The sequence below is a fragment of the Hylaeus anthracinus genome, unplaced genomic scaffold, assembly GCF_026225885.1.
Source record: "Hylaeus anthracinus isolate JK02 unplaced genomic scaffold, UHH_iyHylAnth1.0_haploid 3, whole genome shotgun sequence".
Classification (NCBI taxonomy): domain Eukaryota; kingdom Metazoa; phylum Arthropoda; class Insecta; order Hymenoptera; family Colletidae; genus Hylaeus; species Hylaeus anthracinus.
The window spans coordinates 5,248,956-5,264,984 of NW_026535284.1; the positions used below are offsets into that span (position 1 = coordinate 5,248,956).

The 16,029-nt window shown below is 33.3% G+C and overlaps 4 protein-coding genes and 1 long non-coding RNA gene across 9 annotated transcripts in view; 2 read left to right on the plus strand and 3 right to left on the minus strand.

Annotated features, from left to right (window-relative positions):
• Nucleotides 1-2,181, minus strand: part of LOC128893664 (beta-1,4-glucuronyltransferase 1-like) — a 6,375-nt gene extending 4,194 nt beyond the window's left edge. Inside the window, exon 1 of the mRNA XM_054154803.1 lies at nt 2,062-2,181. The gene's annotated coding sequence lies outside the window, so the exon portion shown is untranslated. The remainder of the gene's footprint in view (nt 1-2,061) is intronic.
• Nucleotides 1,690-6,997, plus strand: LOC128893663 (uncharacterized). Of its 4 annotated transcripts, none has more exons than XM_054154800.1 (6): nt 1,690-2,316; nt 4,039-4,266; nt 4,427-4,759; nt 4,974-5,020; nt 5,102-5,201; nt 5,537-6,997. In XM_054154800.1, exons 1-6 carry the CDS (start codon nt 2,010-2,012, stop codon nt 5,791-5,793), a joined length of 1,272 nt encoding a protein of 423 aa, XP_054010775.1. In that variant the 5' UTR covers nt 1,690-2,009; the 3' UTR covers nt 5,794-6,997. The 4 variants fall into 4 exon arrangements, with proteins under 4 accessions (XP_054010775.1, XP_054010777.1, XP_054010774.1 ...); XM_054154802.1 differs by having other exon boundaries at nt 5,276-5,680; XM_054154799.1 differs by having other exon boundaries at nt 4,974-5,201.
• LOC128893673 (uncharacterized) lies at nt 3,484-4,585 on the minus strand. The gene is made up of 2 exons (XR_008461394.1): nt 4,446-4,585; nt 3,484-4,259 (listed from the first exon to the last, which is right to left on the minus strand). It is a non-coding gene; the product is annotated as an uncharacterized LOC128893673 (long non-coding RNA).
• A 143-nt stretch (nt 6,998-7,140) lies between the features above and the next one.
• LOC128893667 (protein tumorous imaginal discs, mitochondrial) lies at nt 7,141-12,172 on the minus strand. The gene is made up of 5 exons (XM_054154809.1): nt 11,952-12,172; nt 9,650-10,104; nt 9,162-9,425; nt 8,631-9,075; nt 7,141-7,996 (listed from the first exon to the last, which is right to left on the minus strand). The coding sequence occupies exons 1-5, from the start codon at nt 12,148-12,150 to the stop codon at nt 7,812-7,814; spliced, it is 1,548 nt and encodes a 515-aa protein (XP_054010784.1). The 5' UTR covers nt 12,151-12,172; the 3' UTR covers nt 7,141-7,811.
• Nucleotides 12,173-13,076: 904 nt separating this feature from the next.
• On the plus strand, nt 13,077-15,908 carry LOC128893660 (HAUS augmin-like complex subunit 3). Of its 2 annotated transcripts, none has more exons than XM_054154792.1 (9): nt 13,077-13,478; nt 13,575-13,793; nt 13,875-14,061; nt 14,121-14,341; nt 14,424-14,552; nt 14,629-14,968; nt 15,045-15,274; nt 15,357-15,525; nt 15,607-15,908. In XM_054154792.1, exons 1-9 carry the CDS (start codon nt 13,297-13,299, stop codon nt 15,745-15,747), a joined length of 1,818 nt encoding a protein of 605 aa, XP_054010767.1. In that variant the 5' UTR covers nt 13,077-13,296; the 3' UTR covers nt 15,748-15,908. The 2 variants fall into 2 exon arrangements, with proteins under 2 accessions (XP_054010767.1, XP_054010766.1); XM_054154791.1 differs by having other exon boundaries at nt 13,079-13,478; nt 15,604-15,908.
• The last annotated feature ends 121 nt before the right edge of the window (nt 15,909-16,029 follow it).

Below are 16,029 nucleotides of genomic sequence, written 5' to 3' on the forward strand. Positions count from 1 at the left end.
GCTATAGGAAACGATACGTGATCCCAATTCTTTTTTATTTCTATTATTAATATTATAATATCAAGCTATTATATGACATCGTTTTTCAAGTGACACGTAGTGACACGAGTGTCAGTTGGTGTCAGTGACATTTGTTGAGCTGTCATACACAGGTCCATGCGCCCGTGTTATCAAATTTGGCTCCCACTCGCGCATGCGCGTCAAAAAAAGCTGACCGCGCAGTGCCGTAGCTATAGGAAACAATGTATGATTCCATAGCAACGGTTAGCGCCAAAACCAGGAAAACCGTTCTTTAAGTTATAAAAAATGTGTTTTATCTGTAAAATTATCTATCCACACAATTAATATTATTATAGGTTAAACTTTACTTTGGTGGACCTAAAATTTTTAAGTTTCTTTCACTTTTAGTTAGCTAGTTTAAAACTAACATTTCCAGATTTTTCTCGACAAAATCTACAGGATTATGTAAAAGAAACTTAAAAATTTTAGGTCCGTCAAAGTAAAGTGCAGCCTTATTATATGCTAAGAAGTATTTCCAATTTTTCTTTGGGGTGACTAAGGCGCCGATTTTGTGACCTATTAGATACTTTACTGACGTTAAGAACAGTGCGCATGCGCATTCAAAATCGGGTCTTGAATTTCGGTTTTGTAAGAATATTCAATAATTAAAATTCAATCCCACGGGTGCTAGTAATTTCCTAATTGCTCGAACAGTGACATGAATCGATATTTTTTGTTTTAATGTTTAATTTTATCTTTTCTTTTCATTTCTGTCCCATAAAACGTTTTTATTAAGCGCAGTGCGGCTTATTGTTAACGTCCAGTCACGTGTCAAGAAATAAATGACATCTGTCAGTTCGCGCAGCATGCAGTTATACCAAAGTGTAATGTTTATTCCGATGACTATGTACTCGTACTATATCTAAAAAGAACAATACAATTATTGGAAATAGTGAATTTCACTTCATGTGAATATTGCTGTTGATCTCAAATGGATGAAGTCTTGTTTCGTAACCTGTTTCATCACCCAAACATTTTTCTCAAAATATGTACAATTAAACAATTTTAACAGTTGGTAAGGGTGACACTGCAATTTGACTATGTTTTTATTTAATATAATTTCGGAAAAACAATGTTGCAAACCACGATTCCTTATCATATTTAGTTCATAAGTTATATTTATTTAAAGTTTGACATCGCATTTATTTTGCAGAGCAACAATGACCTTTCTTTGGAGCATTTGGCCCTTGACTGTGAAGCTTATTTATATTCTGTAATATATTATTGAAACATACACAAATTTCGTACTACTTGGAACATCATTTTCTAATACCTTATCATGGCATAATATAGCATAATACAGTATAATGCAGAGTATTACAGAATAATACAGAATAGTACATGATAACACAAAATAATGTTGATTACATTTGAAGACTATGGCTTGCAAACCCTCCAAGGAACAATCACACCCTCCTAGCGAATCTATACAAATAATCAATTTTCAAGGTTGTAGTGTAGTACACTGTCGAATTCGATATCAGCAACAACCCTACAATATCTAAAACATATACTGCCATTTCAAAATGTCAAGGTGACCTCTACATTTTTTACGTAAAATGCATTTTTCCAGATTTCAGAATATGAGAACGTGTAGCTCATTAAATACCGATGTACTTTTGTTAAAAACATTTTTGGTAGACCCTGTATATGTATAGAGTTTTTCTAAGAAAAAAATTCGATTTTTTGAAACGACCAAAGCGGTATAACCCCTTAAATGAATATATGTAACTCCTAAATGAAACGTGATGGAGAATTACGGTTCGTGACATTGTCTTTCTGATGAATTATATTAAATAAAAACACGTGGCGCCATGGATATCGTAATCGTGGCGCAGTGTACATCAGCGCATATTGAATAAAAGCAAGAGAATCGACAAGATTAAAGGGAGAGTCATCGAACGTGGTTGCCTTATAATTTATAGTCACAGTAACCTTGACCTTCCTCGATGGACGTGCCCCTTTTTCCAGCGCCGCCAAGCCTCAAGGGTGCAAGCTCACCTCTTAGTGATGTAGTAGATATCACAAGGTTGACACGTGTTTCGCTCCCCACGGTTGGCTGTCCTTCGAAACGACATGTACCAAAATCGCGACGCACTTCGGGGATCCACAGGATACAACGTTGCGCTCGCAAGAATTTGGTCTGTCCCAACTCGAGGGACCAGATCCACCAACGTGTCACCGAATTTCGCATAACGATGACAGAACGAGAACGGCACAACGAAGAGGACGACGATGACGTTGTATGTGCCATCGGTATGATTACTGTCGTCAATTTATATTTAATTTAAGACTGGAAGAATTAAGGTATTTAGAAGTATCATGAAGTTCTTAGAAAATGCAAACATAATTTTGTAAGCTAAATGCTAAGCAATGTGTCAAAGTTAGAATAAAAGTCTGCGTAAAAATGTGATAATAGAAAAGGATAGGATAGGGAAGGTAGATAAACAATAAACAGAACAGCAATGATAATAATAATGCAAAGATAAAATAAACAGTATTACGAAGAGAGGGGTATAATAAGTGTGGGTAGTTAATATGAAAAAGGCATATGTAAACACAAAGATATTTTGTTACAGAAAATGTGTTAATAACTATATTTAATTCAATTAGCAAAATATTGATCTAGTAATATTTGGATCTTGTCCAGTTACTTTTGTGACTTGTCTAGTACTTTTTGTATCGCGTCCGGTTACTTTTGTGTCTGATCTAGTACTTTTTTTTAACTAGTACTTTATTTATCATTTTATGAAAATGAACTTCAATGTTTAAAAAAAATCGTAACGATATTTTACTTTCGTCGATAACCATAATTTTTATGTAAAGCTTTAGGAAAGATATTTTTGTCTACTTTTCAAAAATAAAATCGACTATTTGAAATGAAATTAAGTTTTATTTCTTTAATAACTATAACTTTTATGTAAAGCTTTAGAAAAGATATTTTTTATGAAAATCAGGATGTTTCCATACATTTTTAAGAACTCATCCACATAGATTTTTCTAAAGCAAGAATCGGGATGTTATTTTCTTTCTATTTCCAAAAAATGAAATTGACTGAAATGAAAATAATTTTTGAAAACAACGCATTTGTTACCATAAAGGATCTCATTTCTCAGATGTAAAATCTCCAATTTCCTTTTTTTTTTTACATTACACTTTCAAATGCATCTGTTTCAAAACTAGAATTCGACTATTTTTGTTGTCTCTTTTTTTTAACAATTGAAATAAGTACTACTACATAGACGTGTATGCATACATGAAATAATAATCGGGGAGTAGTGTAACGTAATCGATAACTCTATTATAGCGGCTAAGGAAACTAAATTAACAATAAATACTCCTAACACTGGTTAAGGTGCGGTTAAAAAAAACCGTAATCATGACCTTTTGTTTGTAACTTAAAAAAAAAACAAATGCATTTAATTTAGTCAGTTCTATAATTAAATTTATTTGATTCAACATAAAATGAAAGTACATTACAAATGAAAAACAAAAGATATTACTTCATTCGTAAAATAAAAAATATATGAAGATAGATTTTACAATTCTTATCATATCCCTTATTTTCACTTTTTTTTAAAACCTCTATCGACATGGTAGATCTATACGCTATAGAAAATCATTATTTATCACTACCCATTAAATATAAAATTTCAAAGATTTCTTGTCTGAATTAATAGAAATGCTTCTCTAATACAAGGGGGAATTCCCTTTTCTAGATTTAGATGAGATATAATTAAATACAATTCTTATATGGGAAGATTAATAATTAAAACATTTTTAACGTATCGTCATAATTTGATTTTCTCATCAGCTCCATTCTAATTAGTATCAAAGAGATTACGATAATTTAGTAACATTGAAGCAAATATTGCTTCAAGTTGTACCAAATACAATATTTTTAAAACAACTTCGCTTTGTAAAATGATAGCAAAATTCTTGCGTTAACATAATAATACTTTAATGTATTGTACACAGAATCGACGACGCCAGTTTCAGAAGACATTCCAACACGACTCGAAACAGTAGTGGAGCCTAAGAAATTAACAAAATCAATAGCTATTCAAACTATAGTTGGTTTACCATTACGGCTGAGATTTTTGCCATCCGTCAAAGACATTTTCGAGGAAAATGGCTCAGGGAAGAAATCTACCAAAATATGGAAGCATATTCGGTTCCTAGGAAGATTATCGCTGTCTCTATTTGGTAAGAGCAACGAATTTTACTATTAATTAACAATATGTAGATGGTAAATTCAAATAACGCAATTGTAGCAGACTTAAAAGAAGCTCCAAATTCAAGTAATGCAATTGTAACAGTCTTATGATCCATAACAACTTCTAAATTAATTTCTAAATATTTACAGGCTTATCATGGCTGCTCACCATTTGGGCTGTTGTTGGAGCATTCGCCTTTTGCGCAACTGAAGGCCCACGTGAGCGTGAACAAGTTGTAAAATTAAAGTACATGCAGAAGAATTTAGCGGTTGGTTTAGCAACAGAGTTGAGACAGTTGCGCACAGAGCAGAATGAAGACGTAGAGCCACTTTGGAGCAACAAGGTGCAACAGTACGTAGCAAAGCATGAAGAAGTTCTGTTGATGGCTGTTAGTGCTGGATATGGAGAAAGTGGAAACGCAGGACAACTTTGGACGTTTCCTGGCTGTATACTCTTTTCCATCTCACTTCTTACAACGTTAGGTAATATTAAATTATTTTTTCACTTTGTAAGTAGATGAATAAGATTAATTTTAAATGCAATAGACTCTCTCTACAATTTTATTAACTTTATTGTAGTTGGGAATCTGACAATAAAAATCCTCTTTCATGACATTTTAATTATAGAACATACTAAAAATACTGGAAATTCCTGTGGCACACTTTGAATACTTACCTTCATTTCTTTAATTCACAGGTTTCGGTGCCCCAGTTCCACGCACTACGGCTGGTCGAACAGTAACTGTAATTTTTGCAGCGATTGGTATACCTGCACATTTTCTTTTGGTTCTGAACCTTAGTCTTATATTAGCATTACGATTCCAGAAATATGCTATATCCAGGAACACTACTGGATATGATAAAACAGAGGCGCACTTGGTGCCAATGCCTAAGTGGCTTAAAGTAGTGCCTTTCGTTTGGGGAGGTGATTATGAAATTACAGAAAATATCATTACACGCTACGCATGATGTCGCATTGTGCAAATCACGTTTTTCTAGTGGTACCAACACATTTTTTCTTTGCAAGGGACATCCCCGATCTTTTACGCGACAAGGGAAAGTGTTAAATTCACAGATCTAACCAAAATCCTCTAGCGTCCATCCACGTGCACAATAGAGGAGAGCCTAGGAGCAACAATGACACGTCATTCAGCGCAAAGCACCTTGCATAGCACAACATCACCTGAAAACCTACAGATTAAGATTTTAGTCACAGGTATAGAATTGAGTAGAAGTAAATTGAATTATTTGAAATTGTAGGCAGTTACTATCTCCTGGGAATTCTGTGTTTTGGAGTGGCCAGGTCAAGGCCAATCGCAGCAAGTGTTCTGTTTCCACTGGATTTCACCGCAGCTGGTGGACTTTCAACTATAGTTGGTTATGTGCGAATATTGTACGGATTTTATTTAGAAGGCGCAGTCGCTATCGCGGCTATCGCTCTTGCTGTCTTGCGTGTGTCTACTACGCAGACCTGGACTGGCATCGGTTTGAAATATAACTTACTGGTCGAAGCTTAATTATATTTTTAGTTTTAATCTTTTTTGCTTATAGTATACGAGAAATCTATATGAGTGAGAGATATCAGTTATCTCTTATATATACGTTCAATCGATCAGATGATCATGTAAACACTTATTAGCATTCAGCCTGTATCCTTAAATAGGAACACTCACATAACAATTATTAATAGACTGCGAATCTTTATGCAAAATAAAACCTTTGTAAACGTACCTACAACAATTGAATAGAAATAGGAATTTATGTTACTCTGGAAATATAACATGAACTTTACTTTAAATATTTTTTTATATTATTGCATACTGCCTGCATTTTGTAATTTATTGCACATTCAAATTTCCTATAAATGCATAAAAATCCGTAGTCTAATTATCAGTATACAATGCGTTGTCAATGAAAACATTAAATACTATTGCTGTGAAATAAATTAATACTACATTTTTTAAATTGTAAAGAAAAACTATGCTCAGAATTAGATACTTGAATTTAATATAATTTAGTTTGAAATTGATTTCTTCTGATGCTATTTTATAAATTAGATTTTTACCTTCTTATTTCTAATAAATAAGATATTTAAGGTAATCACTATTTATTAATGTAAAGCAATGAATTTAATAAAATATTTTGTATTTATGTATATAATGTGAAATTGTATCATTACGCTTTGTACTATATTTTAGGACTATGTATCTGATCAAATAAAGTGTCATAAATAGAGGTTTTATAATTCTTCTTCTATCTTCTTGATTTGTTTAAAATTACATGATCTTATTAAATTGTTGGTTTTAATCAAATTTTTCATTTCATAAAAATTGTTGATTCTACTGCACCTGTCCTAGATGCGGAAAGAGAGATAAAACCTCCCTGCATGTGATTACGCGGTGTAAGGAGGTAGAGGACACCAAAGTGGAGATCCTCGGGGCCCAACACCTGGAGTCTACTAATTTAGTTGAGTTATGGATTGATAAACTTCTACGCTTTGCGAATAAGGCCGGCCTTTCCCTATCTTATAGGTAACCTCTGGCCGTATGGACCCGAGTACAATGGTCCATTGAGATTGAGCGTTCGGTCAGACTACCAAATCACATACATACATTTCATTAAAATTCTTCGTTTTATAAATTAAATCACAATTATGTATTAAATTTAAAGCCCCAATTAATTTCATGAATGTTTACTTGAAATTTTGCACAATTATTTTTCAAGAATTGCACTACAAAATTCTGTGAGAAACAAATGAATTTTTTTACTCAGAAACAAGCAATTCCTCTCTTAAAGCATTCATAAACAAAAACTTTCAAAAAGACAACTGCATATTTCTTTTATTCTTCAAAAAGAACTTCATCTAAACGATTATCATCTCGTTAATTTTTATTAAATTTCATTTTGTACAAAATAAGAAATTGCAAGCAGCTCGTAGACAAATGTAAAATATCCTTTTCACATTTACAAAATTTGTAATATCAATTCAAAGGAAAAGAAACTTTGTAGAGATCGGAATTTTTAAATCAAATAGAACTGCATCTTCATAGACTAAATTATTTATCTTTCCTTTACAAGTGAAATCAATTCAACTAAAATATTAAATTATATTTACATTTACAAAATATTGTATAAGGTACAAACATAACATAGTCAGCTGGTAAGAATAACAAATTGTGACGATCACGAAATCGTTTTATAAGAAGTAGAGGTCTGATTTTTCTTTTTTGTGGATACACTTTAAATTGTATTGTACAGATACAACGTAGTCTCAAAAGAAATTTTCGAATTGTATTCTACTAATTAGAAATTAAGCTGTATATTTGTGACAATGTGGAACAAATAAACAATTATATTAACATACATCTATGTTTTCTGCTAAAAGGATAAAGACGCAGTCAACTTGTTTGGATTTCATTAATATTTCCAGCATCAAGATAGATCCTATTACATAGCACTTGCTTTCTTTTTTAATAACTTTGGAATTTATTGTTTTCAAACAATAAGCTTGTTAACAAATGAGAGATCTAACATATTATGACACTTTTTGACTTCGTATTTTGTCAATGTCTTCAGTTTTTGAATTGCTGTCTTTTTTTCTGGAATTGTTTTGAGGTTTATCTTCAGATCCTTCGAGTTTAGATGTAAATTGTTCATTGCCTAATGCTATTCGTATGGATTCCACTAAGTCAAGGGGTCCGCTAAAACTTCGCTTTGTCCCTGTAGATAAAACGATTCGTTCCATTAGAATAGTAGATATTATTTTCTTCCACAGATGAGAATAAATTATAATGAATATTATATATTATTATAAATGTATCGTTCACTCTAAAAAGAATTTTTACATTGTATTCCAAACCTTCACTCACTTACTTTTCAATTCATCCAAATATAGCTCTCTTGATCTTATTAAGCAGACCGCCATTATCATGGCTCACTTCAGATTCTATGTTTTGATTCGCTTGAGTTTTTACCTTTGGACCTGCCGGGCCTAAAAGAATGTATAGTCTAATGATAAAATAGTTAGATATAAAAGTACCAGGGAGAATCCTTTACGCTAAGTTAAACAGCTAAACATTTCGTTTCTATTAAGCATCAAATAAAACACATATATAAATTTGTACAACATTTATTTAATTAGTAGTGGCAGGTACAGTGAAAAAACTCAAGCGACACACATGTTTAATCTCATTCGTATTCACCGATGACAAAAATTATTGTAAAATATTGAATGGACTTCAATATGCTATTCAAATTTAATTTATCACACTTTTCTGTTTTCGTTAAGTACGTATACTTTAATCAGTCGTATCTCATAATATTTAATATTAAGAATCATTGCGTTTATTCTTACCATCTGTTTTGTACGTTATGCCATGTATACTGCCAGGAGTGTCAGTTTCCAGCTCAGCATAAGTTTGGAGCAGAGCAAGCTGCTTGTCGCTCAGACTCGTAGGCACTTTTATTTTGATGTGTACGTAGTGGTCTCCATATCCCATTCCGTTCACTTTCTTCAGTCCTTTGGAGTTCAGTCTAATCCTTGTGTGCGATGAAGTACCAGGTTGAATTTGTATAGTGTGATCCTCGTAAACACCTTCTATTCTTATCGTACCACCAAGCACTGCTTGCGACAGCGAAATTTCAGCATCTGTGTGTATGTCTGGTCCGTCTCTACGAAAGTACTTTGATTTTTCCACACGGAATGTTATGAATACTTCTTTGTTACCCACAGCCATTCGTATTGTTTGACCATCTTCCACACCAGCTGGAACTGGCACTGTCACCTTCTTTCGCTGCACCTGTTATCGGATAAAAGAGTTACATAGAGTGTTCGTTAGAGTTTGTTTTGTATATTTATATATCAATGTAAAGTATTAGTTTATACCGATTGTCCTTTTCCTTCACACTCCGTGCATGGAAACTTGATGAACATCCTGGTACCATGACAGTATCGACAAGTGGTGCGCATCACAAAAGGACCAGTACTAATCGTCTCCATTCCTGTGCCATTGCAATATTGACATTTCACTGCTTTCGTACCTATGTCACATCGAGAACCTAAACATTTGGGGCACGTATCTATTACGTTCAATTGAACATCTTTATTTACTCCTCTGGCGGCTTGCGAAAATGTTAAATTCATAATAATCTGGAGAAGAAAAAATTCAAATATGTACAGGGTATTTATCTACCAATGGTTAATAGAACTTTAATTAGAAGGTAATTCTACAAACAGTTAAGCATATTCGCTTAAATTTCGCACTTTCATTGGAAGTTTTGATCAAGTTACAAGCAATATCAGTCTATAACGAAAGTTACTTCTTGCATACTCTTTGTATACACTTGTCTACACTCTCACTTCTCTATGCATACCTCTTGAGCTGCTCCAAACCCATACTTCGACTCAGAGTACTCATCAAAATCATTGAAAGCGTTACTTTGGAAGCCAGCTTCTCCAAATATTTTCCTAAACAACTCTTCTGGGTTAATAGACGATCTAAACTGCCAGTTACGACTGTAGTCCTTGGCACGCCCGCTATCTCCCATTCCCATTTGCTCCGATGTAGCCCCCCATGTATCGTATTCTTTCCTTTTGGTATCATCGCTTAGTATTTCATAAGCTTCTGAGACTTCTTGGAACTTTTTACTGGCATCCGGGTCTCCTTTGTTCGTATCGGGATGATACTTTTTCGCCAGTTGATAATAAGCCTTCTTGATGTCCTTTCCCGAAGCATTTTTAGATACGCCCAATATCTCGTAATAATTACGTTTCAAAAGCTGGTTCGTGGTATGTATTCCTCTTGATTGCATTAAATTTTCAATCGCATCTGTATTTGTATTTAAAATACATTTTAAATCAGAGAGACGCACAACAAAATTTTTCAGAAAATATTTTATGTTAATTGTAAAGAATTTGTTAAATATTTGTGAAACTGAGGGGAGTTGCTAGCTCATTAAAGAATCTTATCAAAGAACTAATGTAGGGTATATTCAAAATATAGATAAATTGATCTTCGATTGCATGGCTTCTCATCGATATTAAAATTAGTCTTATTTTACACCATTTTAATACAATTTTATGTAAAAATTTGTGAAGCATACACATGTGTACATATAATTATAGGAATCAAATTTGCTGCAGAACAATTAATTACGTTACAAAGAAGTGATAGCCAACTGGCTGAAATGGTACTTGGTTTTAAAATTAGTATACGTTCTTTAGTTTACATTCATTGATTCAGAGAAGTTAATTTTGATCCTGAAGTATTCATTTGTTACACTTGACAACTTTATTAATTTAATGAGAGATACATCTATTAAGAGGGGAAATAGGTTTAGGACTATGTTTCTTTAATGATTCGCATGAATTTTTTTAGCAAGAAGGGAATCTATATAATTTAATGAAACTTTGAGAACATTTTATACATGTATTCAAGTAAATATTGTAATTTTTTGGAAGTATTTCCTCAGAAAATATGGAAGATATCAGCTGCCATGGAGGTCACCATTAGACGTAGCTGTTTTGTGTATATTTTAGAGGCCACAGTTTTCATCTGAAATCAATAGGGATTTAAATTTACTTTAACCCTCGGACAGCGGGCGCTCGCACGAACGACGGAGCTGGGTCACTATTCAGGCATCGAAATTCAAGTCCATACGCGCTACAAAAGAAGGCTTAAAATCAAATTTTTATATGCAAATATTATTATCATATTAATAATGCCTCGTAACCAATTTTTTTTGTTAATATTTTGTCCCGAAAACAACTTCTTTTGCAATAAAGTTCAAAACGTTTCTGTCGCTAAAAGTTAGAATAGTGGGGAGTGCCGATTGCTACGGATAAAGTTACAATGTAAACACATGGCTTGACACACTCAATGACAGAGAAATAGGACTTTGAAATTAATGTCGGAAAAGTGACCCAGCACCAGTGTCGGAGGGTTAAGGACATGTCTTTCTTCTATATGAACCTAAATTCTCCCTAAAAAATTGAATATTGAATATTTTTAGAGGTGCTTACGCAAATGTTATTGCAATAAAAAGATACTTTAAACAATGATATTGCTCTGAATTTAGGTTCTTATAGAAGAGAGACATTTTTTTAAAAGTAAATTTAAATCCCTATTGATTTCAGATCAAAACTGTGGCCTCCAGGATGTACACAAAACAGTTACGTTTGATGGTGACCTTCGATGGATGGCAGCTGATATCTTCTATGTTTTCCGAGGAAATACTTTCAAAAAATTACAATATTTACTTGAATACATGTATGAAATGTCCTCAAAGTTTCATTAAATTACATACATTCGTTTCTTGTTAAAAAAATTCATGCAAATCGCTAAAAAACGTAGTCCTAAACCTACTTCCCCCTTTAAATACTTTGTTAGAGAAGCAATGTATAAACAAAACTGTGTCAAAAAAAAGCCAGCTAGAAGAAACATGTGTAGCGACAAGTGAGGTTAGATTTCAACTTGGTGTAACTCTTTACCAAAGCATAAATAATAATTTACAGGTCGTTTGTAAAAGTATGCGTTAATCAAGAATAGGATGTCGTCTGGATGTACCAGAACGACTCCGACGTATTGGCAGGGGAAAATAAATAGAAAACAACTGGCATTTATCAGTAAAACGAGTGATGTAATCTGTATTCTCCGTGGTCAAAGGTATACGTTACATTTTCCTGTTTTTTTCGAGTTCCAGTTGTGGACACCCAACGCTACTGTTGTGACGGCTCGATGACATGCACCACATCTTTGGATGATAGTGCACGACAATTTATTTAAAGTACTCTTGTTGATGAAGCTGATAGTTTTTGGTCGGAAAACGATCGCGAGCCCTTTACCGGTAGCCATGTTGAGGAGCAAAAGACACATGGTTGTGTTGTCACGTGACACATATCAAGCAGACAATGCGATTTCTAGAAACTTTACGTATGAAGCCGTGTACGCATGTAGAAGAGAGATGCCATTCGGTCGGCAGAACCCTGCGATGGCAGATTTAGCTTTCAGTCGCACATGCGAATTCGTTTTAGCGTCTGTAAAGTATCTAATACGACCATGAAACTGTCGCCCTTAGTTGCCCCAGAGAAAAATAGAATTATAAATGAAAATTGGAAACACATCTTAGCATGCAATAATATTAATTGTGTGGATAAATTATAACATAGGGATAGGGGTTAAAATAATTTTACAGACACAATACATTTTTTATAACTAAAAGAACGGGTTTCATGGTTTTGACCCCAACTGTTGCTATGGAATCTTACATTGTTTCCTATAGCTACAGCACTGCGCGGTCAGCTTTTCTCGACGCGCATGCGCGAACAGGAGCCAATCACAGGCAGATAACAATGTCAGTAACAATGAAATACAGGGTGTCCTAAAAATGTTGCAACCCCTTGAAAGAGGTGGTTCGGGAAGTGATTTGAAATAAGTTTTTCCTTAGCGAAAATGTTGTCCGAGGCTTCGTTGAGAAGATATTAAAGGAAAAGACTGACCAATTAGAGCGCGCGGATACCGTTGGAGCGACCGCGGTAGCGAAGGCTATGTGCTAAGCGACCGCATTTGTACGCGAACAAGCGACTCGACGTGCATCGAAGGACATTGGACAACGGTATACGCGCGCTCTGATTGGTCGGGGTTTTCTGTTAATATCTCCTCAACAAAGCCTCGGACAACATTTTCGCTAAGGAAAAACTTGTTTCAAATCACCTCCCGAACCACCTCTTTCAAGGTGTTACAACATTTTTGGGACACCCTGTATGTATATATGTATACACAATGAAACGATGTAATTATTCACGGTTACATACTTTGTCTTAATCCTAACGCATTTGTTTATTATAATTTATTAGATTAAAAATACAAATTTGTAGATTTCTAAATTTATATAGTCCGTTCATTGAAACTTTTTACTAGTCGAGGCTATACAATACGATCGAGTGCGCAGACGCGGGAAAATTTTTGTAATTGGTTCAACGGCGTTCGAGGAATATTGTTTTGAAAGTTTGTACCAAAAACATGAACGTGTCTGGAAAAGTCCTTTACGATAAAGTTCGAAATTTGCGTCCAGAGCTTTCGAGTTCTATTACGCCGGAGATATTGGATGAAATTTGTGACGAGCCTTTCGTCCAACCGTTTTTAAAATGGTTCTGCGAGAACGTGAATCGCGTCAACGTTATTTCAGACGAAGAAGCTCGAATGTAATGAGATTTTTATATATAAATAAGTTTCGTGCGTTAATATTCGACCATTACACGAATGCTTTGTAAATTTTTTCTGACGATTTGGTCTTTCAGAAAGAACAAATTACAAAGTACAAACGAATGGTTGGAAGATATCGAATTAGATAATGCACTGGAAGAAGCAACTAGGAATTGCCCTGATTTATTAAAAATTACTTGTTTCGATGACGAGGACATAAATGATCTGTTCGCAGAATTTGAAATAGTAAAACAATCATACGAGGAAGATGAAAGTTACATTCGCACGTTACAAAATGGAATTCAAAATTTAAAGTAACATGACCTCTTTGTATCTCTTTGTATTTTAATTTGTATATATTCATCCTTATTATATATTTAAATGAAATATTACAGAAAGTTAAAGAATAAATTAGACGAGAACATTGAGAAAGAGGAAACATTATTGGACAAGAAATATATCGAAGTGGATAAAATGTATAAAGATTGTTCAGTAATTCTTCAAGAACTTGATTCGAATAATTGCGAATTTTTAAAAGAAATTAAATACTTATTGAACGTCTATGGGGATGCAGCAGAAAATGTAGGTAATTTTAAATAATTTTTTTTAATTCGTAGCGGTATGAATAATTTTATTTATAGAAAGGAGCGCCTGTGCTGTGGACCCAAATGCCATTGGAACTTTTCATTAAGAAAATAGAACTTTATAACCATTACTTAGGTGTTCACATAAGACAACAATTTGAAAATGGATACAAGGATAGTCAAGAGAAAGATTCTAATTATGTTTCTTTGATTGACAAGAGTAAAGAAAAACATATGGATTACGATGAGTTACAGGAACTGATGCATTTCAAAACATAGTAGGTGATTTGTTGTAATTATTAGTAAGTAAAATATATATTATATGCGTTAATTTACAATAATTCATACTTTGTCTTAAAGCATCATAAATGCGAAAATGGAAGAAGTTACAGCTAAAATACAATATGAATCATGTATCTCGATGTTACAATATGCCCAAGATATATACAACTTGGGAAATGTAAAAGTACCGAGAAACTTTGAGTTAAGGTATTTATAAGTTATTTAAACATCACAGATTATTTGTATTACGTAAAGCACAATATAATAAATATAACCATTGTAGGACTGAAATTTCGGAGTTAACTAAAAAGAGAGATTACTTAGAGGAGAATGTCTTTCTGTTGCAAGAACATCAGTTGTCAGAAGTTATACAAGATTTTGCCGAATTAGAAATAACTAAAATTTTAAAACAAAATGCCGAGTCAAAATTGAAGCAAAAAACTATACGCTTAGAAAAACTCAAAAACTTTCGATTTCTTGCTTGTGAGTCTGGACACGTACGCGCCGATTTGTTAAATATGGTGATGCAAATGCAATATCACCGTCTTCAAACCGTTTCTGAATTTGTGGCTAGTGCTTGCCACTATTTGACAATGGAGTATTCGCTATCTTCTGCCAGATGTGTTAGTAACAATATATAAAGTCTCGTTTAGATTTTTATGGTTTATGATGTCTGATTTTTTCTCTTTTTTTATCTAGAAAAGTATGCAGCAGCAGCAAGATGAATACTTGGCAGTCACATCGTCTTCGCCGAAACCGCATAATTCATTTAACAATCTTTTAGTTTCCATGATATCCAGTGGCATCAATGTACAGGAATTAAATTCTGCGTTAAATAGGTATAACGAGCTCTTGGACGAAAATAAGAACAAGAAACAATTTATATTTGAAACTTATTTAAATTCCAAAATTCATAAATTGGAAACACTGTAAGTTTTACTCTTTTTTTTTCTTTTTTGTGAAGAAGTAAACTTTGATAAGCATCGTAAGCGTTCAAATGTTCTAATTTAGGGAAAATGATGTAAATCTCCAATACGTAAATGAAATGCACAAGGGACCGACGTACAGTTTCAAACCACTTTCCTACGAAGTTGAAACGTGCTACAAGGAAGCATTTGATCATTTACAAAAGATACAAACAGATCTAACAAAAACAAGAAATCAAATGAAAGAACAAATGGTAAACCGAAACATGCGCGATATGTATACGGACGGAAAACGTTATTCTTTGTGTAATAATTGGAATTCTTTCTTGCAGAAGAATGCCCTAGGCTTTGAACATGAAAAAAATGTGCTTTGGCAACTATTTTTAGCTGATCCAGATGCATTGAAAAGAAAGTATAGAGAGGTAAAGCAAATGGTAAATAAATCCTGTTATGAAAATACTTTCGAAATCGATTGAACCGCGTAATTTAAAAGATTGTGATATGATAGACCAAATGTAAATATCTCTGATGTTATTATTTTACTTTTTCTATTAACTCGCACATAGTTATACGGTATAATACTTAAATAAGAAACAAATATATAATTAATTAATAATAAAGGATTAGTAAGATAATATTGATTTTATATAAGAAATGTTTATTTACAAATACTTTTTGAAACATGTCAATATAAAACACTTTAACATAAAACTGGTAATGAATAATTTTAATGATTTTCGTGTTAATTATTTATAATG

Excerpts from the sequence above, each read along its gene's own strand:
- LOC128893667 (XM_054154809.1), bottom strand. The coding sequence starts at position 12,150 with ATGTGTCTTTTGCTCCTCAACATGGCTACCGGTAAAGGGCTCGCGATC. Across the intron at positions 10,105-11,951 it reads CTCGAAAAAAACAGGAAAAT|ATGCGATTGAAAATTTAATG; the intron begins GTAACGTATACC and ends ATACAAATACAG. Across the intron at positions 9,076-9,161 it reads GTGAAGGAAAAGGACAATCG|GTGCAGCGAAAGAAGGTGAC; the intron begins GTATAAACTAAT and ends ATCCGATAACAG.
- LOC128893660 (XM_054154791.1), top strand. The coding sequence starts at position 13,297 with ATGAACGTGTCTGGAAAAGTCCTTTACGATAAAGTTCGAAATTTGCGT. Across the intron at positions 15,275-15,356 it reads ATTCATAAATTGGAAACACT|GGAAAATGATGTAAATCTCC; the intron begins GTAAGTTTTACT and ends GTTCTAATTTAG. Across the intron at positions 15,526-15,603 it reads ATCAAATGAAAGAACAAATG|AAGAATGCCCTAGGCTTTGA; the intron begins GTAAACCGAAAC and ends TCTTTCTTGCAG.
- LOC128893663 (XM_054154799.1), top strand. The coding sequence starts at position 2,010 with ATGGACGTGCCCCTTTTTCCAGCGCCGCCAAGCCTCAAGGGTGCAAGC. Across the intron at positions 4,760-4,973 it reads CTCACTTCTTACAACGTTAG|GTTTCGGTGCCCCAGTTCCA; the intron begins GTAATATTAAAT and ends TTTAATTCACAG. Across the intron at positions 5,202-5,536 it reads AGTGCCTTTCGTTTGGGGAG|GCAGTTACTATCTCCTGGGA; the intron begins GTGATTATGAAA and ends TTGAAATTGTAG.